This window comes from Stenella coeruleoalba (assembly GCF_951394435.1).
Source record: "Stenella coeruleoalba genome assembly, chromosome: 11".
NCBI classification, from domain to species: Eukaryota; Metazoa; Chordata; class Mammalia; order Artiodactyla; family Delphinidae; genus Stenella; species Stenella coeruleoalba.
Window position 1 is genome coordinate 47,896,229 of NC_137157.1, and position 27,545 is coordinate 47,923,773.

At 36.8% G+C, this 27,545-nt stretch overlaps 1 protein-coding gene across 6 annotated transcripts; it reads right to left on the reverse strand.

Annotated features, from left to right (window-relative positions):
- Positions 1 to 1,180: 1,180 nt before the first annotated feature.
- On the reverse strand, positions 1,181 to 26,861 carry MDM2 (MDM2 proto-oncogene). Of its 6 annotated transcripts, none has more exons than XM_079936621.1 (12): positions 26,609 to 26,860; positions 25,870 to 25,938; positions 25,664 to 25,748; positions 22,873 to 22,947; positions 20,628 to 20,761; positions 18,335 to 18,384; positions 14,991 to 15,058; positions 14,765 to 14,861; positions 10,803 to 10,963; positions 6,939 to 7,094; positions 5,825 to 5,902; positions 1,181 to 4,148 (listed from the first exon to the last, which is right to left on the reverse strand). In XM_079936621.1, the coding sequence occupies exons 3-12, from the start codon at positions 25,742 to 25,744 to the stop codon at positions 3,573 to 3,575; spliced, it is 1,476 nt and encodes a 491-aa protein (XP_079792747.1). In that variant the 5' UTR covers positions 25,745 to 25,748; positions 25,870 to 25,938; positions 26,609 to 26,860; the 3' UTR covers positions 1,181 to 3,572. The 6 variants fall into 6 exon arrangements, with proteins under 6 accessions (XP_079792747.1, XP_079792744.1, XP_079792746.1 ...); XM_079936618.1 differs by having other exon boundaries at positions 26,502 to 26,860; XM_079936620.1 differs by having other exon boundaries at positions 25,870 to 25,969; positions 26,502 to 26,860.
- Positions 26,862 to 27,545: the final 684 nt, after the last annotated feature.

Genomic DNA, 27,545 nt, shown 5'->3' on the forward strand with positions numbered 1-27,545 from the left:
AAACAATGGGTAAAGAAGATGTAGTACACACAAACACACACACACGGAATATTAGCCATAAAAAAGAATAAAATCTTAACATTTGCAACAACATGTATGGACCTAGAGAGTATTATGCTAAGTGATAAGTCAGACAGAGAAAGACAAATACTTTTACTTATAAGTGGAATCTATAAAACGAACACAACAAAACAGAAAGTTACAGATACAGAGAACAGGTGGTTGCCAGAGAGAAGGGAGGTGAAAGGAGGAAAGACATAAGTGAGGGACATTAAGAGGTACAAACCTTCAGTTGCAAAGTATTTAAATGAGTCATGGTGTAAAATTTACACTGTGTGGATTATAGGCAATAACTATGTAATACCTTTGCATAGCAACATATCATAACGAGACTCACTGTGGTAATCATTCGAAAATGTATAGAAATACCAAACCACTCTTGTATAACATGAACAAATCAACAGTACTGTAGGTCTTTATACTTACAAAAAAACCAAATAAATAGAAAAAGAGATCAGATTTTTGGTTATCAGAGGTGGGGAGTGGGGGGAGAGGGAAATGGATAGAGGCAATAAAATGGTACAAACTTCCAGTTATAAGTACTAAAGATATAATGTACAACATGATATATATAATTAACAGTGTGGTATGTTATATATGAAAGTTAAGAGAATAAACCCTGAGTTGTCATCACAAGAACAAAAATTTTGTCTTTAGTGTTGTATCTATGAGATAATGTTCACTAAACTAATTGTAATAATCAATTCATGAATGTAAACAAGTCAAATCATTATGCTGTACACCTTAAACTTATACAATACTGTATGTCAATTACCTCAATACTGGAAGAAAAAACTCATTATTATGGGAAAATTGCCTATAAGATCCAATAATCACATTTTTTAAACAATTCTTAAACATTTAATCTTTTATTTGTAAATCAATGAAACGCATGCTACACCTAAAAATTTAGACAATCAAGACTGCATTAGTAATGCATATATATATGGTGAATGAAACTCTATTTGCACCGATTTGAATGTCTTGTAAACAGCAGAATCATTGAATAATATACAGTTGTCCCTCAGTATCCATGGCGGATTGGTTCCAAGATGCACCCCCCCCAACCCCGGGACACCAAAATCTTCGATGCTCAAGTCCCTTATATAAAATGGTATGGTATTTGCATATAACCTATGCACATCCTCCCATATACTTTAAATCTCTAGATTTAAATACCTGACACAATGCAAATGCTATGTAGTTGCCAGTGCACAGCAAATTCAAGTGTTCTTTTTGAAACTTTCTGGAATCTTTTTCCTGAATATTTCCAAACCAGTGGTTGGTTAAAGCCATGGATGCTGAATCCACAGGTATGGAGGGCTGACTATACAGTGTTTATAATCTCATTTTTATTTCTCTGTCCTCAGAGAGGATCAATTCTACTTAGTTCTAGTTGAAGTATTATAAATTCCAAATTAATAAAGCTTTACTCTATTTGAGGACCACTCTTTGGCTAAGGTGCTGATCCCTTCAGCCATTACTTACATATCTATATATGGGTAAGTCATATGTGTGTGTGGTTTTTGTTTTTAAAGTTTAATACAATGTTCTGTAACTGGCACACAAACTTGCTGTGCAAAATTATCCCTCAGTTCTGTTCTAAACTCATAGCTCAGTTAATTTTATTGTCCTCACCCGAGTATGTACGACTGACATATATGGGAGAAATACACTGGGACCTTAAATCAAAGTTGTTATTTTCCACTATTTTGTTGAAGATTTAATATAAATCAAGATGTTAATCTATACAGTTTGAGAGTTATTTCAGAATTTTATGTTCTGATCCCATCATTCTTATAGGATGTCATTCTTATAATTTTTGGACAATTTAGAGAAGTTAGGACAATTTCAGCTAGTATAAAAACAAACAGTCCTTCTGTTTATTATATCCCTTACTATATCAAAGAGACTGGAGAATGAGAAATATGTAAGTGCTACTTACATAGCACCAAAACGATCTACCTAGTTCTTTTATCTAGAAAGAATACGGTAAGTCCCCTGCAACGAACGAGTTCAGTTCCGAGAGCCTGTTCGTAAGACCAATTTGTTCATAAGTCCAACAAAATTAGCCTAGGTACCTAACACAACTAACACAATCGGCTATATAGTACTGTACTGTAATAGGTTTATAATATTTTCACACAAATAATACATAAAAAACAAACACAAAAAATAAAGAAAACATTTTTAATCTTACAGTACAGTACCTTGAAAAGTACAGTAGTACAGTACAACAGCTGGCATACAGGGGCTGGCATCAAGTGAACAGGCAAGGAGAGTTACTGACTGAAGGAGGGAGAAGAGGTGGGAGATGACAGCTGAAGGATTGTCAGCAACAGGAGATGGAGGGCAAGCTGCAATTTCACTCACACCTGACGCTGATGGCACAGGTTCTGGTTCCTTGCTGGATTCAATTCTACCTACCCTCTTGAAAAACCGATCCCATGATGTCTAGTAGCTCTTTTTTTCTCCTCATAGATAACACGGTAGCACTGGATTGCATTCTGAACGGCTGCTGCAACCTTCGTGTACCACTCTACATTCGGGTCCTGTGCCTCAAAAACTAACAGCGCCTCCTCAAATAAAGAAAAAACCCTTGCCATTTTCTGCATCGTGAATCTCTTTGGTTCTTCTGATACTTCTTCCTCTTGTCACTCCACTCTCAATTATTTTCACTTTTGTTTCCATCAGCAGTATCAGCTACATCACTGCTGCTTTAATGCTTGCTTCCAGACATCCTGAGCTTGAAATAAAGATACTATACTACTGTACTCTACACAGTAAAGTACACAAAAGCACAACCATTTGTAGGGGATGCACGCACGTGACAACGTACTCCACTCCCGTGAACTTTCGTGACTGGACATGCCAGCTCACATTCGCATCTTTGAAAGTTGGCAATTTGAAGGTTCGTATGCAGGGGACTTATTTTAAGAGGCTCTGAAGACTAGAGAAACTAAGGATTGGAAAGTTTAAGAGTATGTAAAATTTAAATATTAAATCTTTCACACGAACTTTTCCTCCTTACATGAAAGGTACTGAATAAGTTACATTTAAATGTCCTACTTATATATTTTTTAGAAAGTCAGATACTTCTCATTTAAGAGAAAGTGGAAATTATTTTAAATAACGAGCAGTAGGAATTTCCCTGATGGTACAGTGGTTAAGACTCTGCACTACCACTGCAGGGGGCGCGGGTTTGATCCCTGGTTGGGGAACTAAGATCCACATGCAGAGCGGAGCAGCCCAAAAAAAAAAAAAAGGGGGGGTAGAGGGGTAAAGGATGAACTCTATATCCAATCCAAATTACATTAAAACTCAAATATAAAATATCAACAGAAGGGGCATTTTCCTAAAAGGAAGTAACTATTCACTATTGGGAGAAATCTACATGTAGTAAGATACTTTCTTGCTTTGATACAGCTAAAAAAATAAAAATAAATTTCATGTCTAAATTTTGGGGCTTATATAGTTAGAAATATATAATTCTACTTTTATAGGTAGTTCAACTAGGGGAAATAAGTTAGCACAATCATTTGAATTGGTTGTCTGCATACGGGGCAGGGCTTGTTCCTTTTCTTTAGCTTCTTTGCACATGTAAAGCATGCCATAAGATGTCCTGTTTTGCCATGGACTATGCAACCATTTTTAGGTCGACCTTGGCAAATCACACAAGGTTCAATGGCATTAAGAGGAAAACTAGATTCCACACTTTCTTCTTTGTCTTGTGTTTCTTCCCTCTCCAACTCTTTGACATCTTCTTGGCTACTATAAATGATACTATTAGAAGTTGATGGCTGAGAATAGTCCTCACTTTCTTGGGATAGGGAGGCTTGTGTGATCTTATCATCATTTTCCTCAACACATGATTCTCTGGAATCATTCACTGTAGATTTCTTACAGTCAGGGACATCAAAGCCCTCTTCTACTTGTGCTGAGTTTTCTAGTTTGGCTTTCTCAGACATTTTCCCTTTATCTTTCCCTTTATCTTCAGGAAGCCAATTTTCACGAAGGGCCCAACATCTGTTGCAATGAGGTGGAAGGGGAGGATTCATTTCACTGCATGAAGTACACTTCCAATAGTCCTTCAAGGAAACAAGACAGTTAGCTTCCGTAACCCTTCAATAACCAGTCACAGCAACGCTAGCAACTTGTTCAATATGTCTAAGGTAAAATGTATCATACAGCTCAATTTTCAGCATTTCATGTCTTATATAAAGCACTCAACGGTCTTTCCTCAAGCATGAGCTTGTAAATACATTTTTTTCCCAGCCAAACTATGCTAAGAATTCTAAAATGAAAAACGTATTCACCATGACCTTAACCATGTACCTGTAAAGTTATCTGTTCAAGGACAGAGTTGGTTCATCTTGTTGAAGCAAGTGCTATGGGATCTTCTCTGTAATGAAGCCTGTACCCACTCCACTCCCTTAAAGGCTCAAACCTGATACTGTGCCCAGTCCACCAAATCAATCTAGACAAAACTATCAACCAGTCTGCCATTGACTAAGACTCTCTTAGAAGTGCTCTAAAACCAGGGCTCAACTGGGTGTTCCCTAACTACACCCACAAAGGAAATGCTAAAACATTCTTTTCAGCAATCACAGCCAGATAAAATCTGCCATCCTTGTCACTATCCAGAATGTATGCCCTTTACTTGTCTATCCTTTTCTGTGTTCTCGTCTCTGTAACTGCTCATTGCTTCATCCTTATTCCAACTTATTTCTCCAACCTTTCCACCCACTATGCAATCTGGATAACAAATCCCCCACATTCCAAGCCTCTTTACTGAACATATCCCTTATCTCCCTGCCTTACGAGAAGCATGGTTCTTGCCTGAGGACACTGTGCATGTAAAACTTGCCATAAGAGGTCCTTCCTATCTTGCCATGAATAATGTAACCATTTTTAAGTTGCCTGACAAATGACATAAGATATTAGCAATAAGGGTGGAAACTTCATTCTCCCACAATGGTTCTTTCAAGTTGTAAAAGCAGGTATCTACTAAATGATAAAACCAAAGACAGGTCTTGTAATACAGGAAGAAAGTGCTTCAAGAGTCCGATAAATTACAAGATCTATGTCTAAAACATTTCACTCAGCCTGACATCAAATGACTCAACTAGTTACTTGAATTATTTTCTAATATAGCAAAATATTTTCCTAAGATTTTACAATTTCTCCTCCTTTTTAGTATTTGGATAATTAATAATTGTTTCTATCTCAGAAAGAGAAAACTGAGATTTCCTATCCAAATATAACAAAAAGCAGTATTTAAGAACAAAAATTAAAGCAATAATATTTGGTTAAAAAAACACACATCCAATACCTGAGGAACCCTGTGAAGCATGAAATGTAAATGTTTAAGTCCAGATTTCTTTAATAGAAAATCCCACCACATATTCTAATACAAATCAATATGATATTCATATTTGATAAGATTGGCAAAATATTGGTAACTGTTAGACCTGAGTGATAAGTACAATGGAGATACATTATACTATTCTCTATGCTGTACATACCCAAAATTTTCCATAATGAAGTTCTTCAAAAGTTCAAATTCCAACACAAAAAAACTAAAAAGTATAGCAACAGATCCCAACCCAATAAAAGAACAAAAATATTTTAAACCATTAAAACTTAAAAAAAAATGTTAACTTTATAAAAACGACCTCATGTCAAGAAGTAGACTAGACATATTTTTCTAATCTTGACTTCAATGTTATTTTTTGATTCCTTGAAAAAGTAAATGTATACTTACAGCTAAGGAAATTTCAGGATCTTCTTCAAATGAATCTGTATCACTCTCCCCTGCCTGATACACAGTAACTCGATATACCTAAGAAGAACAAAAACAAAAAAAAACATTACCATCAATTCATCACCTTTTTCTTCAACCAGTAAGGCTTCTTAGTGATAAGTGATAAGTCCTAAACAAACAACATGTACTCAGTCATCCCTCCGTATCTGTGGGCAGACTGGTTCCAGGACCCATAAGGATACCTAAATCTGCAGGTGCCCAAGTCCCTTATGTAAGATGGCATAGTATTTGCATACAATCTATGCACATCCTCCCCTACACTTCAAATCATCTCTAGATTACTTATAATACCTAATAAATGCTATATGAGAAGTTGTAAATACAACGTAAACGCTATGTAAATAGTTGATGGCCCACAGCAAATTCAAGTTTTGCATTTTGGAACTTCCTGGAATTTTTTTTTTTTACTCGAATATTTCCAATCTGCACTTGGTTGAATCCACCAATGTGGAACTCGCAAATACGGGGGTCCAATTATGTTATATATGAGATATCTGAGACAAAGGTGCCATGGAATGAGTGAATATAAAGGGGGGGAAATGGAGGACGGTAAAATCCTCACCCACTATGGTAAAAAGTCAACATACAGGGATGTTTAAAATAAATAAAGTAAAATATTCAGTACAAGCATTTTTGTTTTATAAATATGGAAGTATTAAATTACAGTGAAATAGCTAGAAATGTTGAAGCTCGTCACTTCCAGGAAACAGATCTGGTGGTAGTATGTGACTTTTAACTGCATGCATGCTTTACTTTTTCATAAATTAAAAATGAAAAAGGAGAATTGAATTAAATATTTTTAAAAACGAGTAGACTATTATAAGAATGCTCATTAAGGCCTACTGACTTCTTGACATTACATTTTTAAAAATATAAATAAGACAACAAGGAATTACAAAGCCTCAAGTCCACAAACCAATATTCTAGTTTGAATAAATCAAGCGTCAAAGATTGTGATGTGAAATCTGAATACATTATTATTTCAATCTCATCAGTCAACGAATATGGAAAGTATTTAAGAACTTTAGAATATAATCAGAGAAAAAAAAACTACCTCATCATCTTCATCTGAGAGTTCTTGTCCTTCTTCACTAAGGCTATAATCTTCTGAATCCAGAGACTCAACTTCAAATTCTACACTGAATTGATCTGAAACTGAATCCTGATCCAACCAATCACCTGAATGTTCACTTACACCAGCATCAAGATCCTAAAATCGAGGGGGAAAAAAAGCGACTTAATGTACATTACCTGTTGGCCTGCAACAGCTTAACTCTTCCCTGTGCACCTAATTCCCCCTCAGTTCCATCCTGCACACTGACACTAGGTTAAGCTTCTGGGTTATGATTAGATAAATATTTTCTCTGTTCAAAACCCCATTATATAAAAGAAAAGGCCAAATTCCCTTGGCATTCAAGGTACATACAGGAAGTCTATATTAACATTTTCATATTATCTCCAACTAGACACCACCCTATCCCCACTAAACAAGAACATTAACCAGATCTAAACTGTTTCCTAAACCAAACTTCAACTTCCACACCTTCCCTCTAGCTGGAATAACTTGATAGTTTTCAAATTCTGCTCATCCTTTTTTGCCAAAGCCTTTGTCAATACTATAACTAGAAGAGCACTCCCCACCTTTAATTATCTGTGCTACTTATATTATTGAGTATTATATATTTGCACACACAAATTTTGCAAAACATAATTTTGTACACGTTTCTTATCTGAATTATACATACTTTAAGAGTTAAGACCATGTCTCAATCATCTTTATATCTTCCAACTGGTAGAATGCTAGTAGCTACAACATATACAATAATTATGATTTATGTTTAATGAACTTTGAGAATAATTTCTTTGGAAGAGCTTTCAGATATAATTTTTTAAATCTATTTTTAAAATTCTGTATCTGCTCATGTGATTCATTTTAAAACTGATTAATAGTATAAGAACCTAAGAGAACCTTCAGTCCCATAATATTTGCCATCAGTGGCTAAGGGTAGGAACATACACAAAGCAGAAGGCTAGAACTAGAAAAAGTATTTTGGTCTAGTAGTCAGGATACATACATTCTTATTCTAGATTTGCCACTAAGTTAACTTTCAACCTAGACATATTTAGCTTGTAAAGGCCACAGCTATTTCATCTATGACACATGAGTTTGGATTAAATGATCTCTAATATTCCCATCATTTATAAAAACAAAAACAAGGTATTTATTTTACAACCACTGAGGTCAAAAGACTGTTTTAAACCGTGATGATAGGAAAGTAGTAGTAAAAGCAACATTCATTGAACTGCAGTTCTAATTCCTAAAAAAAAGGCTGTATTAACAATCACTTTAAAATCACAAGTCAAGCTAGAATACAATAACAGCTCTAATAACCTAAGAAACTGGACACTTCAATTAACTAGGCTTTAGTATACTATGTTTAGAATAAGGGGGTAAAAATCACAATAAACATTAAATTTCAGAAAGCATCTTCTATGGCAGGAGTCAGCAAACTGTGCCTCACCACCCATCTATTTTTATAAATAAAGTTTTACTGAACACACCCATGCCCGTTGTCTATTAGACTTGTTGTCTATGGCCGTTTTTGCCTCACAGCCATAGAGTTGAGTAGCTGAAACAGATACCATATGGCCTGCAAAGCCCCAAATAGTTACTATCCATCCCCTTACAGAAAAAGTTTTTGCCCACTCCTATTCTAGGGTTCTATGAAGAAAGCAAAATTAAAAGTAGTTTTCAGGACTTCCCTGGTGGTGCAGTAGTTAAGAATCCGCCTGCCAGTGCAGGGGACACGGGTTCGAGCCCTGGTCCAGGAAGATCCCACATGCTGCAGAGTAACTACGCCCGTGCGCCACAACTACTGAGCCTGCACTCCAGAGCCCGTGAGCCACAACTACTGAAGCCCGCGCACCTAGAGCCTGTGCTCCACAACAAGAGAAGCCACGGCAATGAGAAGCCCGCACATAGCCCCAGCTCACCGCAATTAGAGAAAGGCCTCGCACAGCAGTGAAGACCCAACGCAGCCAAAAATAAACAAATAAAAAAAAAAGTTTTCAAAAGTTTAGCTAATGTTCAAAAAAGAAAAACCTAAAAACTCTTAAATACTGTATATTTAAAAAGTATCAGACAGGCTTGATCTGGAAAGATCTTAAAACCCCTGTTTTTCTGAATTCCAATTGTGACAATTATTAGTTATGCGATCTTAAACAAGTTATTTGAAACACCCAAGTCTTAGTTTTCCCATCTATAAATGGAGTTTGAGGCTGCTGAGGTGATAAAATATGTTAATTGCCTGGTATAGAGCCTAGAATATAGCCTTAGTTCCCCCAATGTATTAAACCCAAAAGAAAGAAAAGATGGGAGGCAAATGCACTTTCCTTTAACTCCCTTCACAAATTGGTGAATGACAAGACCAAATAATACGACGTAAGCTAAAATGAAGGAAAAAAATTAGCCTTACCAAAAGCTTTCACAACTAGGGACTTTGCCTCAAAAACAATAGATCTTTAACAGAGAGGATTTTTAGAAGAGAGCGTAGAATAGGACTAACAAAAAGAAATACCCTCTATACTGCTTTGATAACAAGGCAGTGTCCCAGGTAGAAAGTACAAGGACTTTTAATACCATTTAGCTAGAATTCTGAAACAACTTTAATAGACTGTAAGTTTAAATGGCGCATAGTCGTTGTATTAAAACCATTTGTAAGGAATAAAATTATCCAAACATGAAGTTGGTGACACATCAAGTTTTATTTAATTGGATTCAATTTTTAGATCACACATATTTGTTCTCAAGACCCTGTATTTTTTTCATAGCATTTATTCAGTATTTTAATTATTTGTTTGATTGCTGATGACCTATCTCCCATTGAGGGCAGGGATCATAACTACCTTGACCACCACTGTATCTCCAGTGCCAAATGGAACCTGGCATAGAAAAGACACAAATATCTACTGAATGAAGAACTTGCTCTTGGAGGAGCTCACCATGCCATCTAGTGGCCTACATGAGTAACAGCTCTATTAAGTACTAACTCCAGAAGGCACCTCTGCATCCATAAAATCACTGCTTTGGAAGAAAAAAATGTAAAGATAATAAAGAATAATACATAAAAAGAATATGGTTACTATCACATTTGGTTCAATCCTTTACATCTTCTAGAGAACTATAAAATAATCACTAATATCCAGAATAATCGCCATGAAATGTTGCCATATCACAAATAAAGATTCCAATTTTAATAACATTTTAAAGACAAATGTGTAATGACAAGAAAGAAAACATTCCATTTGTCAAGCATTCTTGTTAGCAAAAACTTCTTTACAAAACCTCCTTCAGTGATATCTCTTAAGAATGTTAATGCTGGCTAATACTTTGGAATTTTGTATCAATGATCAAAAAGTACTGATACTTTCCCATCATGCATGCAATAATATACCAATATTTCACAGCCTTATTAAAAAGACCTTCCCTGATGTCTAGACCTACATATGGCAAATGTGGATATCAGGCTATGTTCACTTATTTGCTGAGAGCTGTAATAAGATATATTTACTCTAAATATGCAAAACAAAATTGCTTAGAATCTTAAGATATCTTTGGTGCACTGGCCCACAAAGGTTCTCCAATATGTAGGGTGACATTAATAACTAACATAGGTACTAATTTTACCAACACACTCCAGTGCAACTCCATTATCTTCCACCCTTCTCCGCAAACCCGGGGTTGGGAGTGGGGAAGATCTATACAGTTTCATTTGAAAGAAAATTTTACCAAGTGTATAGCAGCAATCAAGCAGCAATCACATATCATACATGTGCATTCTATCTGGATGCTTATTAGGACTGCCAGAACTAGACTAAAAATAAGAGAGTCCTGTTTTATTTAAAATGAGAGGATTACCGGATTTGATGGAGTCCCTGTCGATTCACTGCTACTGCTTCTTTCACAACATATCTCCCTTATTACACACAGAGCAAGGCTTTCATCAAAGGAAAGGGAAATATTATCAGATTTGTGGCGCTTTCTTTGTCGTTCACCAGGTAATTCATCTGAATTTTCTTCTGAATATGTAAAGAAAAACAAGTTAATTAAATTGCTATACTATAATGTATTTAGAAATTGAGCTGTCTTAAGTTACCTATCTGTACTAAAATGGTTTCAATGAAATTAAACAGAGAAAAATAGTGAATTACTACTGTTTCAAAAGTCAACACTCTTATTGGATCTGTCCAACTTAGAGTTATAGCAGAACACTACACTTTTAAAAGCTTTAAAGCTTGTTTCAGAACTTTATCAACTCACAATTAATTTAATCCATCTAGACCTTTTATTAACCAGTCTACAATTTTTCTGTCAAAATCAGAATTTAGGATATAAGATTTCACTTTTTTTCCTGGAAAGAACCAACTGTTTAACTTACTTAGAAGGTATTCCTAATGTTTCAATTTCCTTAGTATCCAGTATTTTCAACAGGAATCAAAACCAGTTAAAACTGGTCCATTTTATTTTATTTATTTTTTGGCCACACGGCATGAGGGATCTTAGTTCTCCAACCAGGGATCGAACCTGCACCCCCTGCAGTGGAAGCACGGAGTCTTAACCAGTGGACGGCCAGGAAGTCCCTGGTCCATTTTATTTTAAATAAGAAATTATCTCTGACTTAAAGTGAGAATGTTACCAAATCTGTCAGGAACATAAATGAAGAGTCCTACCTTACACCAGACATAAAAATGAATTCCAAGTGGATTAAAATACCAAATACAAGGAACAAAACCATCCAACTACTTATATAAGAGAATATACCGGGGTGGGAAAGTATGATGTGACACTACAAAGCCCTCAAGAAAAAGACTATCAAGATTAAGTTAGTTGCTTAAGGCTTACATGGCAAAATAAAATACTATAAAAAAGAAGTTAAAAGGCAAATGTCAGACTGAAAAAAAATCTGCAACACATAATAAAAAATGATTAATATCCACTTTATATAAAGGCCTCCTACCAACCAAGTAAAAGACAAACTTAATTTAAAAAAGAGTCAAAGATATGAAAGGGCAATGCATAAAACACAAATGACTAATAAACATGAAAAAATGGCTTACCTCTCAGTGATCAAGGAAATGCAAATTGAAATGAGATACCATGTTTCACTCATGAGAATGACAGAAATTAAAATGAGAGACAGTCTCAGAGATTTGGGAGAAAGGACTTTTTATACACTACTGGTAAAAACGCAAAACAGTGTAACATTTTATGGGCAGTTTCTCTATCCTAGACAAATATCTGCATAATCATTTAAGGATTTATGAGCAAGGGTGCTCACTGCAGCCTTATATGTTAAGTATCTAACAGGGTTATGACATTAAATAAAATATAATCCATATGCCTGAAACAGGTACAACTCACACCTTTGCTCACTCCATTTCCCTCTCTTGATCTTCCTAGTCAGAAGTTATCTCTTCTTGCTCTGAATTCCCAAAACACGCTTATATCCTCTAATTTTGTATTTATCTCTACAAGATCACAAGTTCTTGATATAAGTTCTTAATGTCTGTATTCCCTATAAGAAAAGGTGATCTTGGTTGAAAGATGTGGGCTAGAAGGCCAAAACCATGCTGTTGATCTGTATTTTTTAACTCTATTAATAACATTTAGGGCTTTTTTCTGATTATTAAAGTATTGTATTACTCACAGTAGAAATCTTTAAAAAACAGACAAAAATTTAAATCATCTATAATATTACCATCGAGATAACTACTAATAACATTTTAGCATAATAATTTTCCAGCTGTCATTAAAAAATTTACTTCCGTCTAAAAAACATATTTATATCACACTATATGTACAACTTGGGGTTGTTTTCTTTTTGGCCGTACCACATGGCTTGCAAGATCTTAGTTCCCCACCCGGGGATCAAAACCAGGCCCCTGCAGTGAAAGCACTGAGTCCTAACCACTGGACTGCCAGGGATTTCCCAGGGGTTGTTTTCTCTTAAACATTCTTTTACATTACTTTTAATGGCTGCAGAATATGGTATCCATAATATAGGTTCATCATAATTGAACAATTCAGTCCACAAATCCAAGCACCTTCTTTCTGTCTGGCACAGTGCGAGGCAGTGGGTATACAAAAATGAAGTCAGCCATCATCCCTACCACCAGAGGAAGTTTACGTTCAAACATCAAGGCAACCAAAATACGATCATTTACAAGAGTGCTATGAAGGAAACAAGCAGGGTGCTAAGGGAAAGAATAACAAGAGGGGATCCACTTTTCCAGGTGGTTAGGGACAGCCTCTCTGAGAAAGTAATAATTAAGCAAAAATAGAAAAATGAGGAGCTGGTCTTACAAGACTGAGGTAGAAGAACTTCTGGCAGAAAAAAACTGTGCAAACAGCCTTACAGCAGGAAAGAATTCTGACTTGTTTGAGGAACCAATCAGTGCAGTTAAAACACAGTGAAGGTGGGGAAAAAAGCCAAAACCCAGATTAAAGGTAGAACAGGGCCTTGTAAGCCAACATAAAAGTGTGGGTTTTATTTGAAGGTCAATGGTAAATAAACAAAGTGGGGAAGTGACACAATCCAATTTACCTTTTATGATTCCTTTTGGTACTGTGATGAAGGACAGAAAGAGCAAGTAACTAGAAACAAAATCAGAAGCTGCTGCAGTGGTCTCGGTAAGAGATGACAATGGCCTGGACTAGAGTGATGACATTCTCTAGCATCATATATGTTTTCAACTACGAATAATGCTATAATTAATATCTCTACATATAATCTTTGCATTTCTGATTATATCCTTAGGATTCCTAGAAGTGGATTACTGTGATAACGGTAAGAAAGCCAAGCCTTTTTATAATTCATAAAGGTTAACCAATTTACACGAATTGATACACCAACAGTGCATCAGTGCCAACACATAGTTAGCAAGGATAAGTTAAAAAAAAAATCATCTTTCCTAACTTGAAAGACCAGAAAAGACGCCTTTTTTGCATTTTTTGTTATCTATAAAGCTAAATCACTAAAATCCACTCCTCATATTTATCAGTCATTTCTATTTACTATGAAAAAAATTTTTTTTACAAGTTGGATTTTTAATATTTTTCTTATTGACTTTTGGAAACTTATAATAAGGATATTAACACTGTCAAATTTAAAGTGAATCTATTTCAGTATGTTGTAATTTTTTTCATTTATCTTTTCAACTCATTTAGTATTCATTTTGGCATAAGGCACAGATATAACTTGATTTTTTTCCCCCCAAATAACCATTTGTTCTACTCCCATGTATTTACTCTGCACTTGCTGCCCTTTGCCCTCATGTACAAAACTCTACTCTGGATTTACCTATCCTACTTCACTGATTTGCCAAACTCTTTTTTTTCTACTGAATCATACAGTTTTAGTTATCATGACTTTCATCAGGCAACAGCCTCCTCCTGTTCTCTCTGTTAAAAATGCTCTCAGCTATTTTCTTTACCTCGTCCTCATTTCTAAGATGCTATTTCTGTTTTTAAACTCACTGGTGTGTTTTATTTATTAGAAACAACAAATACTTTAACTGTTGACTAAGAATGATGACTAAAATAGAGTTTATATCCTTGTCCTCTGTTACCACGCACAGCAAAAAGCTGGCTAACTATAAAATCCAGCAGGACACAGTAAAATTGTGCCTGCTGTAGTCAACCAGAAAAATGTTGCTAAGAAAGCAATTTTAAAACCAAATAAATCATATAAAAATAAGAAACTCAAATTCATTCATCTAAACCAAAAAAGCACAATTTCATTAAGCCTAAATGTACTAATTTCAGTAAAGAATGAACACTGAAAAGCTGTTTGAAAGTGCCAATTAAATATTCATATATACCTGTCTCACTAACTGCTCTCCTTCTAGATGAGGTAGATGGTCTAGAAACCAAATCTGAAGATGAAGGTTTCTCTTCCTGTAGCTCTTGCACAAGGTCCTAAGCATTCAAGGGAGAAAAAAACAAAAAATAAACCCACAAACTTGTAACACGAAGAAGCTAAAAATTCATTGTTTTAAACACTCCAAATTTTCAAGAAACATCATAGTAGAATGAGTTCAAGATTACCTTTTGAACACTCCCACCTTCAAGGTGACACCTGTTTTCACTCACAGATGTGCCTGAATCTGATGGTTCTGACAGAAAATAAAAACAAAGAATCACAAACTAGGAAAGAAAGGGTTATTCAATAGATGTTATCCAGAACAAACTCCTCATACAATTTAACCTTTTAACCAACACTGAACGTGTAGTCTCCAAGTGCCATCCTGTGCTGAATACTAGAGACGTAAATGGATAATTCAATTTTAATATAGAAGATACATAAGAATAGTTATAAAGTACAATAAAATAAGCACACTAAAAGAAGTATTATAAGATAAGTTAATGGAGAAGACGAAGCAATGGTTATTTGGTAGAGATGCGGCAAGGTCTGAGTAACAAGGAATCAGGAGAGGTTTCATAGTAGAATATGTGGAAGTACGACTGGGAAAGGCTATTCCAGACTGAGGAAACACTGTGCAAAAAGCATTCAGAAGTGAACTACCAGTGTTTGTTGCAGGAACTACAGGTACTTCATTACTATGGGAATGTAAGCAGGATCATAAAGGATCCTGCCTGTCTTGCTAAACAGCACAAAGATATCAACAAGCAATATTCCTGCCACCGATCCCAAATTACTGCATCCTCCCCAGCTAATACTTCACATTCCTCCCTAAGGCACTGCTGCAGCCACGCACCATTAAAAAGGTTTAATCTAAGAGATAAAATTGATTTGCTAGTTCACAGCAAGTATTTTACCCAGCGAGCAATAAGGAACCCCTAAATGGTCACTATAAGCAGAAGAGTGACAACTCCCTCTGCCAAAATAGAAGAAAAAGAGAACAGAGGTAGGGAAACCAGTATTAGCAACTGCAATAACATAAATGAAAAGCATTAAAGTCTAAACTAAGACATGGAAAAAAGATCAATTCCAGAGAAATTAAAAAGGTAAAAACCAACAAGAACCTGGTGTCTGACATACAAGGCAAAGGAGAAAGGAGTCAAGAATTCCAAGATTCTACCTTGGGTGGATAAATGGGTGGTATAATTCAAAACTTCAGATGATGAACAGATTTGGATGGGAAGATAAACTGAAAAGTGGATAAAACTTTCAGGTAGGTAGGTTTAGTCTGTATGTAGATGTACAGACTTGGAGCTCAAGTCAAAATTTCAGATGTGGGATATATACCATCACCTAAGATCATAACCAAATACCTTTTACTACTCCCTTGGAAATATTTTCGTCTTAACACTGAAGCCCGGTCTGAGTATTAACATTTTGAAATTATATGCATTATCATAACAGTTTATTTATTTTTTATATTATGGGCAAGGTATTATACTGATTTAAGCTGTCCATATAAATAGGTTATATTTTTTTTAGTATAAGAGATGTTACAAAACAGATGTAATAAAAAGGAAGCACTAAGTGTGACAAGTTTGAGAACAATGATACAGGAGTTCTGAAGTTAATTATATTAAACTAAAACCTGAAACAAACTCAGAATGGAAATAACATAAGTAATCTACAGGTCACCGTCTCATTAATAAAATCTTCCTAGCAATCAACCAAGATTTAAATGAATGAATGAACACATCAGGGATAATAATACTTCAGAAAACTGAAAATACTACAAGAGATACTACAGTTGTTTATCTGCCTTCATTTGATTTCATAAAGGGCTTTGTAAAACAAAATGTCAAGTCACCAGCCTAATAATTACTTCTATTCTGGGATAAGACAGTGATGTGCTTTTCTGGGTCTTAAATCCTAACCCTGGAAGAATAAGTATTCAATTCAATAAATTTACTAAACGTCGTATTAATAAACACTGTACTGTGTACTGCAGACTGCAAACCTGAAGAGGACACACATGTGTAAGTAAGTGTAACAAAGTAATATAACAATAAAATCTAGATACGAAATAATGGGAGCACTAAGGAGTGGTCAGTTCGTTCTGGAAAATGAACAAGCTGAGAATAGTTCTTTTTTTTTTTTTTTTTTTTTTTTTGCGGTATGCGGGCCTCTCACTGTTGTGGCCTCTCCCGTTGTGGAGCACAGGCTCTGGATGCGCAGGCCCAGCGGCCATGGCTCACGGGCCTAGCCGCTCTGCGGCATGTGGGATCTTCCTGGACCGGGTCACGAACCCGTGTCCTCTGCATCGGCAGGCGGACTTCATATGGCCCGTGAGTATGGCCCGTGCGCCATAACTGCTGATCCTGCACTCTGGAGTCCGCGAGCCACAACTACCGAAGCCCGCGCACCTAGAGCCCGTGCTCCACCACAAGAGAAGCCACCACAATGAGAAGGCCATGCACTGCAACGAAGAGTAGTCCGTGCTCACCGCAACTAGAGAAAGCATGCACGCAGAAAGACCCAATGCAACCAAAAATAAATAATAAATTAAAAAAAAAAAAAGAATGGATTTTAAGAAGCCTGTGGTGCAACTACTGAAGTCCGCACACCTAGAGCCCATGCTCCGCAACGAGAAGAAACCGCAATGAGAAGCCTGCACGTCGCAACTAGAGAAAGCCCACGTGCAGCAATAAAGATCCAATGCAACCAAAAATAAATAAAGTAAAAACAAATAAATTTTTTTAAAAAAGCCTGTGGTGTATTGGAGCCAGCTCCTACCAGCACTCCCAAGCAAACTGTGTTCATCTCTTCCCAACTCCATGTTTGTGGCTGAAAATGGTCATGCTGAGAGTATTTATATTATGGAAACCAGTAACCACAAATCAAGGCTCTTTCCCTGGAGAGTGGATTGATAAACATTTACCGGCATATCACTGTGTATGTTTAGGTGTATCGTTATGGAATAAGAACCTAGCACTTTCATCAGATTATCAACAGGATACGGAACCCAAAAATAACCAGTTAAGAACTACAAGTCTAAAGGAAGGGAAGTAAAATGGCACTCACCTGAACAAACTGGTAAACAAAGTTTTGTCTATTATAAAAAACACACAAGACAAGAACCCTTCCATTCAAATGGCCCCACCTAGGTATCTGTATTACTTCCCTAAGCCTTCGAATACGTTTCAAGGTTTGCTCCTATCGCTACTATGCAGAAGATTTTGAAATTATCTACCTTTCAAAGCAAATTCTAACCTGATATCCCAAGGCTTAAATTTATGTAATAGGATATTTAAATATCCACTGCAAATAAATGTGCATAAGAAACTTAGTATTATGTTGTTTTAGCTCATATGTATTTCTTCCTGTTAAATTTATCATACCCTTACTATAATTAAATATACAATGAGAGCAACTTTTAAAGCAAATCACAATTATAAGATGTCTGCGCATCCACAGAATGTCTTTAATATATTTTTACAGTACATGCTTATGGAATTCAAAATGAACTTACCCTGCTGATTGACTATCACCAGGTTTCTATAAATCATTGTATATATTTTCCTTGTAGAGAGAAAAAAAACATGTACATTTTAAAATAAAAATGTATTTAACTAGACTTAACAAGACTTTTAAATGCATATTAGTATAAACTATCATGCTACAACCCAAAGTTTAAATCACTACATTCAAGTACTGATAAGCTTCTAGACACTAAAAACCACCATAATAATTATTTGCACAATGATTACACGCAGCCACGTTTAATAATCACTAAAGTCTCCCTAGTGCAAAGATTTCACATCTCCATTTCCTGAAACATGCCTTGTTGAGACTTTAGCAGAAGTCCCCAGAGAACTGGTGCAAACACACGAGGCAGGTTAACATACGTATTTTCAAACAGAAAAGAATTTATCTAGCTCCGGGCACAGACGAAGACTGCCTAAAAGAATAGCAGGTTATGCAAAACCCATTATATAGGAACTTCATTATAGTTTTTTTTTTTTTTTTCGGTATGCGGGCCTCTCACTGCTGTGGGCTCTCCCGCCGCGGAGCACCAGACGCGCAGGCTCAGCGGCCATGGTTCACGGGCCCAGCCGCTCCGCGGCGTGTGGGATCCTTCCGGACCAGGGCACGAACCCGTGTCCGCTGCATCAGCAGGCAGACTCCAAACCACTGCGCCACCAGGGAAGCCCTCATTATAGTTTTGACTTTTATCAACTTTAGACCAATCATCTAATGGATTTTCTTTCTTGATCTGAAAATTTATTAAAAGATAGAGCAGTACACGGTCATTTAATACAGCCTGAGTACCAGTCACTGTTCTAGAAATCGGGGAAAACAAAGAATGAAATAAAAACAAATCTCTGCCCTCCTGGAGCATAAGGAAACAATTCACTTATGCCAATACTCAGTGAAGTCATGGTACATTTTTCATCAACTAATGACTTTAGAGAACATTTATTGGTCACAAGATATCATTTCTAACTCTCAAGGTTAAGGGGAAAGTGCCAATCCCAACTAATTTTTTTCATCCTTGGGACTGATGATACAGCATCCTTAAACTCACTGTTTAAGGATGATACAGCTCCTTAAACTCACAAAAAAAAATCAATATTCCTACTCGTACCTTTTCCCCAAGTCAGTAGTTTCCCCAGTGTTTAACCTCTCAACACATTAGAATTCAAGTCAAAGATAATTTTAAATTTGTGCTTTCCGTATCAGAAATTACAGCTCCAAACATTATCAAGATTCAATACTCAGATGGTGCAAAATTATCAATATAGTTATTTCTTAAACTTATAAAATTAGAGCTTATATCCCAAGGCCAAGTATAAAATAACATAAATATTAAACAGATATCGTCTGTCAATGGAAAGAAGCTTGTATGTTAATTTAAAAGCAGGATGAAATTAAATATAGTATGTTCACAACTGGGTTAAAACACATCTGTGCATAATACGTTGTAAAAATGACAAGTAAAAATACCTTTCGATGACAAATTACAGTCTTTTTTTCCCCTATCATTAGCTTTCTGTCTTTTCTTAATATTCAATAATGAATATATACATATAATAATGAAGTTATTTTAAAGTTATAAATATCCCACTTATCTTTTTAGCTATAATATTATTGAACATTAAACACTAGTAGAATCTAGGTAAATGTTTCAGGTGAAAAGTATTCTTCTCATTAAGATACACTGCAAAGAGACTAACAAAAATGAAACAAGGAATTCCAAATGTAAAGTAAGAATGACTGAAAAAAAAAAGTCTGAAAAAAAAAGTTCTCGGCAGAGTAATTCTAGAAATGCTATCTGGGTTAAATTCAGTTGATTAAGTGCCATAATGGTATATGAAAAAGATCTTCAAAGTAACTAGGGCTCAAATTTAAGCAATTACCACAGGGTATCATAAAGACTGTCTTTGGAAGTGACTGCAATAATAATATTTTTTTAATATGCAGTTACTGTAGCTAATATTTAAATGCTTACACATTGCCTCTTTATAACCTCCACATAAGGTATTTACATTGTTCCTACTTCATATTCAGGGGAAACTTAAGGCTTAAAGAGGGTAAGTCAATTTACCTAGTCTGACAGCTAGTAAATGACTAAGCTGGGTCTCAAACCCAGGCTTGTAAGATTCCAGAACCCAAGTTCTCAAGTAATGTGCTATTTTACTAAGAAATTAAATTTCAGCATCTTTTATATATAATAACAATTTTCTCTGCCAAAAGGGAGTGAGGATGGAGGTGAACTGAAATGTTTGCCCAGCTGGTATTTTACAGTAGACTAAAGAACTTACCTGTGCTCTTTCACAGAGAAGCTTGGCACTCCAAACAAATCCCCTAGAAGATCATTTGAACAATACACAATATGCTGTTGTTTCTCATCATATAATCGTTTAGTCATAATATACTGGCCAAGATAAAATATAACCTGAAACAGAAATATGATTTCTGAGCATTAAAGAAAATTAAATGTTTGTTTCAAATACATTCGATAACATCTCATTTATCTGAAGAGGGTTAAACAACCAGCAACCACATCAATAACCATCTAAATAACAACCATTCTGTACTCCTAAAAAAAATTTTTAAAAAAGCTGATTTTATATCTTTTTCTTTTAATTTGACTAAAGTAGAGACACTGCTTCTGATTTACTTAAACTTTAAAATGTGTCTTCTCTTTTTTTGGCAGACTTTAACTTTGCCCAAATATCTAGGTACTACTTATTAGGAAGAAAGGAAAAGGCAGCAAAATGCAAAACCACTAATCACAATGAAAAGTTGCAGAATCAAAAACATCAACTAAAATATAGCAGTGACCTGGAGTCATTTAGTCCTGCACACCATATACCTCAACAACCTCTGAGGTCATCACAGATGAGAAGACAATGACGAATTACATCTACAGAAGAGTTTGGGAGAATTCAGTGAATGAAATAAACCCTTAAAGATATCATTATAATCTACACAATAAATAATCAAAATAATGACCCTGAATCATGCACATACAGTTAAATTATATTTTGTGTGCTCCATTAAAACAAAGTAGGCAATACATTTTTAAGACATCCACATACAAACCTATCAACAACCACCTAAACACATATGGTGTTTTACAGTTTACAATGTACTTTTACAAGTACTGTCTCCTTCTGATATTTCATAGAATTGTTATCAGCATATGAGAAATAAGAAACTGACTCGGTCTTCTGACTTCTTGCCCAGTGTGCTTTCTACTACCCCATACTAGCTTTCATTACTCTCCCACATACCACAGAACAAAGATTTTACAACTGAACACTGTGTCAGACAATATATATACATCACTGTTACACGGTTTAATATTAGCATTCTAAGTCTTTATGATGACCTTGATCAATTTTCTCCTTATTTCTACCTACTACTAGTCATACTTTTTTGTTTCCTTAACTGGTTATATAATGATAATATAAGGTTAAACCCAAGTTAACATCCCAAAAACATCATTTACCTTGACACTTCCCTGCAAGCTCCGTCTATAGACTTAAATGGCTAAGCAGGCTTCAGACTTAAAGGAATATTCCTATGTGACTATGGATGGAAGAGATGGTAGACAGTGGAAAGGAAGAAGGAGGAGAACCTAGACTCTTTCTACTAAACGTCCCATAAGGAAACTTCTGAATGTGGCTAAAAAGGAAAAGGGTCTGGAATCTTTTCTTGCCCACTATGCTGATGTAAGTAAGGTCCTTCAGTGTTTTAAGTAATCTGAGCCCCATAAACTAAGTGTGAGAGATGGGGAAGAGGCACATTTCATTCACATCGAAATTTTCCCCAAGATGGCCCATCTCTCAATGAAGAACATGCTTCTGTGCACAAATTTAAAGCTAGAGAACAATACATTGAAATGTATCCATTAAATAGAACATATGTTCACAAATCAGCTCACCTCTATCCCAGAAAGATCAGTATACTGTACTCATGTATCTCTAGTGCAGAAGTTCTTAACCTGGGATCCATGAATGCCCAATAAGTCCTTGGATAGAATTCAGGGGGTCCATTAATTTGGATGGGAAAAAAATGTTTGTCTGTATTCTCACTAACTTTTAACTGAAATTTAGCTTGCCCTTCAATTATGAACACAGGCAACAAATCACAAAGTATTAACAATAACTGTGATTTTGTCACCAATAAAATCACAAGCATTTTTCATATCATACATACTATGCTTGATGTAAACATCTCAAAATATCAGTTATGCTCCTCACTACTTCCAAATTACATTTATTAGATCTGCTGCTAAATCTTAAGACTTTACCAGTGCGTCAAGTGGGTTCACAGCACAAAATGGCTAAGAACCCCTAAAGAGCTTCCCTTTGTCTGAGTTCCGGGCTGACAAATGAAATTCGAGTATAAACTGAATTTTCAGCTTCAAATTATAGTCCAAATGACCACAATACTTAACATTCCTGCTTACTGAAAATCCCTCCATATGACCAATTTCTCCCCACGGCTATACGTAACTAGTAAGACATTAAGTTATCTTTTTAACTAAGTTCAGCTTACCTCTTTCATAGTATAGGTGTCCTTCTGTGCACCAACAGACTTCAACAACTTCAAAAGCAATGGCTTTGGTCTAACCTATAAAGAACACAGAGTTGCTATTATACTTCCAAATTATTCCAGAACTATAAGCCTGCAGAATACTCATCCATAAAGAATTTCAATAAAGGTAGCAAACACAATGTTACCTCACAACATTAGAGACCTCAAAAACTAAGTCATAATGTTTTCACTAAATGTAATAAACTATGTAAACTGAATACCACAGACTGTGTTTGGGAAGAAAATGCTGGGATATAATTATTATGCAAATAATCACAGAACCCTCAAGTATCATCAGTTGCCATCAAAAACAGTACCCATGCCAGGGCAGTGAAAATTATTCTTTTTCCTCCAGCTATTTCTATCATCTGCTTATTACCTTACAAACTCAACGGTAAATGGAATACCCCAATGAGCTTACTATAAACTAAATTACAAAATACGAGAGAAAAGAGTAAATCTTTATGGTGGGTCCTTTTACCAATCTTTTCTTTCTACAGATTAGGTTCCTGAACGCTGGCGAACTTTAACCCAAGCTGACAAAGATAATTAAGAACAGATCTGGAGACTGAGACTCACATCCCTCAACTGCAAGCCAGCATTTTCTTCCTACTATAATATCATGCTGTCTTTTAGTTGGTCTACATTCCAAATATCTACTTGACAAACATTTATTGAGCTTCTGCCATGCACCAGACAGCACTGGGTATTGCACACACACACAAATGACAAATAAGACATATGACCTGTATTGAAGGAGCCAGCCAACTAGATCAGGGTTTAATGTTTTTCTTTAAAGAGCCAGACAGTAAACAGTTTATAGCTTTTCTCGCCAGATAGTATGACTCAGAAGCATAAATTATATGTAAACCAATGGATGTGGCTCCATTTCCTGGTAAAACTTTATTCACAAAAGTAGGCAGCAGGCCAAATTTGGCCCATAGGCTGTAGTTTGCCTGCCTCTGACCTAGAGGCTTTCCAAGTTGTACTGAGAAAATATCTGGCAAGGGGGCAGGGATGTAATGTGTTTATGCTCTTTCTCCCTATCTGTTGCTGTATCAAAATCTTCAAAACTCAAGTATCTTTACAGCTACACAGCCACCCCTATACAGACTGGTGCCTCTGCAGTCCCTTCAATATACTCCCATCCTGTCTAACTTTGAAATCTGACAGCAACCCAGTTCGGGATCTAACCCTCAGAACAAGATTTAAGAAAACTGCCTATTTCCAGCTAATCAACATAATATTATTTAATAACTGAAAGTTTTAAAATACACAATAAATGTAGTATTGAATCATTAATTGTTCTGATCATATGTTTTTTCTATGTGCTTACATATGCGCTTTACTTTCAGGCTATTTAAAGAATGAATTATCCCAGAAAACATAAAAAGTTACTTTTTTTCCTTCTAAAATTTTATATATACTATATTAACTTCAAACTACATAAAACAACCCAAAGTCAAAGTCTCCAATGGAAAGCCATCAGCTTTTTATTAAGACTTAAAAGACATGCATTAATAAGAAAACTACTATAAAAGACAATACCATTATTAATCTTACATTTAAGAACAGAAAGATAAATTCTAGATGTAAAAATAAAAAATGCTAGAAGAAAATACAGCAGTTTATCTGTATAATCTTGGGATGGGAGAGTTCTTCCAAAACATCATATGAAATTCAAAAGCCAGCAAAAGTCAAATTTTACTTTATAAAAATGTTCTCAATGAGAAAAAGAACAAATAAGCAAAGTTAATTTTTAACATTTGTAAATGATAAAAATTAAATACACTTGAAACACAGAGAACTATTACAAATTATTAAGAAAAATACAATAAGCCTAAAAGTGTATAGATAAGACCAAGCAAACCCCAAAAGAAACAAATGATTTAACCAATGATGTGATGCCCAACCTCACCAAAGATTAGGGAAATACACACTTACACAATAATATAATACCTTTTGCCAAAAAAGGGCAAAATAACAGCGATAATATTCAGTTTTGACAGAGAGGAAAACTATTACACATAACACTTGTGTTAGGATACATATGCAAAGCAGCACCATCTGTAATACTCAAAAACTAAAGGCAATTTTAGAAAACCTATCAGTAAAGGCATAAATTTCTTAAATGGTACACTAATGCTGTGGATTACCATGCAGCTGTTAAAAAAGAATTCTGTAGGTTTTATTGATTGACATAAATGCTATTTGCTTAACATCTCTAGTATAATCCTATTTTAGTAAAACAAACTGAACCGCGACAGATTAAAACTCACATGTGCATATATATATGTGGGTATGCACATAGATAAAGATCTAAAAAGGAGATATGACAGATATGGTCAAAACAGAAGACTGGAATTTTCAGCTTTTACTTTATACTTTTCTGTAATGCCTAACATCTTTACAACAAGCATGAATTATTTCTGACTTCTACAAAAGTTAAATACTGACAGGTCAAAACAGAAAAAAAACAAAAAACAGTCACATAATAAACATAACTTCAGCATCCATACTTAAGAAGATAATGAAACTGACTTTTAATTCAGTGTGGTAAAAAGCTAAGAAAATAAATATTGATTCTTACAGGTAACTTTTGCTCCACAGTTATGCCTGAGTGGCAGGAATTTAAGCTATGTACTACAACTTCACTTAAAGAGCCATGCTATAACTGGGGTCTGTGAAATCTAGTTGATCACCTCATAAAATAAATTTTTGCTAAAGTTACACTGGAGACAAAAATACCAACCAGGGTCTCTTGTTCCGAAGCTGGAATCTGTGAGGTGCTTACAGCACCATCAGTAGACACAGACATGTTGGTATTGCACATTTGCCTACGAGTACGAAAAGAAAACACACGATAAAAACTTGAAATACTGAAATACCTGTTAAAAAAAAAGGCAAATCATATAGAAATGAGATAAATAATGCTTTTATTAGCAAGTGGGTCCTTACCTACATCAGCAGAAAATGCTACAGGTCGGTGACCACAGGTTCTCTCTCTCAAACAGCCAGTGAATACAGCTGGGAAAAGGCATCGTTTAAATAGCCCCAGCTGGAGACAAGTCAGGGCTTAGCTCCTTCTACTACCGACGCGGAACGTGTCCGAACTTGACCAGCCCCACAGGAAAAGCTGAGTCAACCTGCCCCCAGAACCAGCCCAATCTTGCCCAGACGTAGCGCCCGGCAGATACAAGCTACCGAAAAGGCACCTGTCATTATTCTGACACCCACCCCCGCCCCCGGCAGCGCCCCCCGCGCACTTGACCTTTACCCCCGTGCCCGCGGAACCCCCTCCCAAACCCCCACCCGCTGGGAGCGCGGCCCCAAAAACCCGCCCTCCTCCCGAGTGGCGACAACCTCGCCTCCTTCCAACAAAACCTCCACAGACCCACATGCCCGGCGCCCCCCACCACGAAATGCACAAAGGCTGCGCGCGGGGCACAGGTGGGGGGTGAGAGCGACCGGGGAGACGCAAGTCACAAAGCAAACCCAGAACTGCCCACGCGCTTCCAGGCCGATACCTGCTGCTCACTAATTGGGGTTTGCCGCGCCTGGAGTCGGCGGGGTGGGTTAGGGAGCCGTACCTCGAGGCTTCCTAGTTCCCGTCACGGGGCGCGCGGAAGCCCGACGCCTTGGGCCTCGGCGACCATTCCACTCGCCGGGCCCAGGCCGCCGGGGCGCTCGAACTCACTAGGTCCGAAGGAGAAGGAGGCTCCTAGCGGCAAAAGCGGCAGGACCTCGGTCAGAGGGGTAAGAGCTACCCCTCAGGCTAGGCTTCTTGCTCCATTTTCCTTCCAGTCACACCAGGCCGCACAGGCCCCCAAAGGTGCCGAGCTGGCCGAGGTACGGCGGATGCACGCCCCCTGCCGTCCGAGCGCAGCGCGCCGGAAGCCGCGGCCCATCCGGGCTTTTGGGCGCGCAAGCCCCGCCGCCCCCGCCCATTGGGGGCGGGGCTGGGCCCAACAGCCTCGGTGAAGGGGGAGGTCCAGGAACTGGGCAAGCGTCCTCGGCCGGTGGGGAGGGGCCGCCGGGCGCGCACGACCCGCCGGAGTCGGCATCGCTTTTTCACGGTTGGAGCTGATCCCTGGTTCTTCCCGCCGCCGCCTGGTTTGGTGCGCCAAGCTTGGGACTTCTTTGAACCTTGGCGCTATTTTTGTATTTCTGTGTTTGCACCTCCCTACCGCAATGGAAACTCAGGCAAATACGCATCTAAGTGCCGCTACCAAAAAAGAAACCACAATTAACAGCTGTGCGATATATTAAGCCCGCACCGCCAACAGCTGGAGTTGTTTTTTTTTAAGTATGATTAAAAATAGCACAGTATGGGCTTGTTCAGGGATGCATAGAGTATTCTAGTTGGAGGAATAAAAGGCCGGTGGTTACCGTTAGAGATGGGTGAGGTAAAGAACGGTTACTCTTAACTTTATGCTTTTAGAGTGTTTGGGTTTCTTTTGTTTATATGATGAATGTATTCATTACCGTTAAAAATATCTGTTTCTATATTAGGCATTCAGTACTGAAAGACTCACCTACTTGCCCCTTTTGGCACATTAGGCATGGCAGTCTCAAAAATGAGCCAGGACATGAGAATTGAGTTGGCTCACCCCAAAAAGCACAGTCATCGCAAA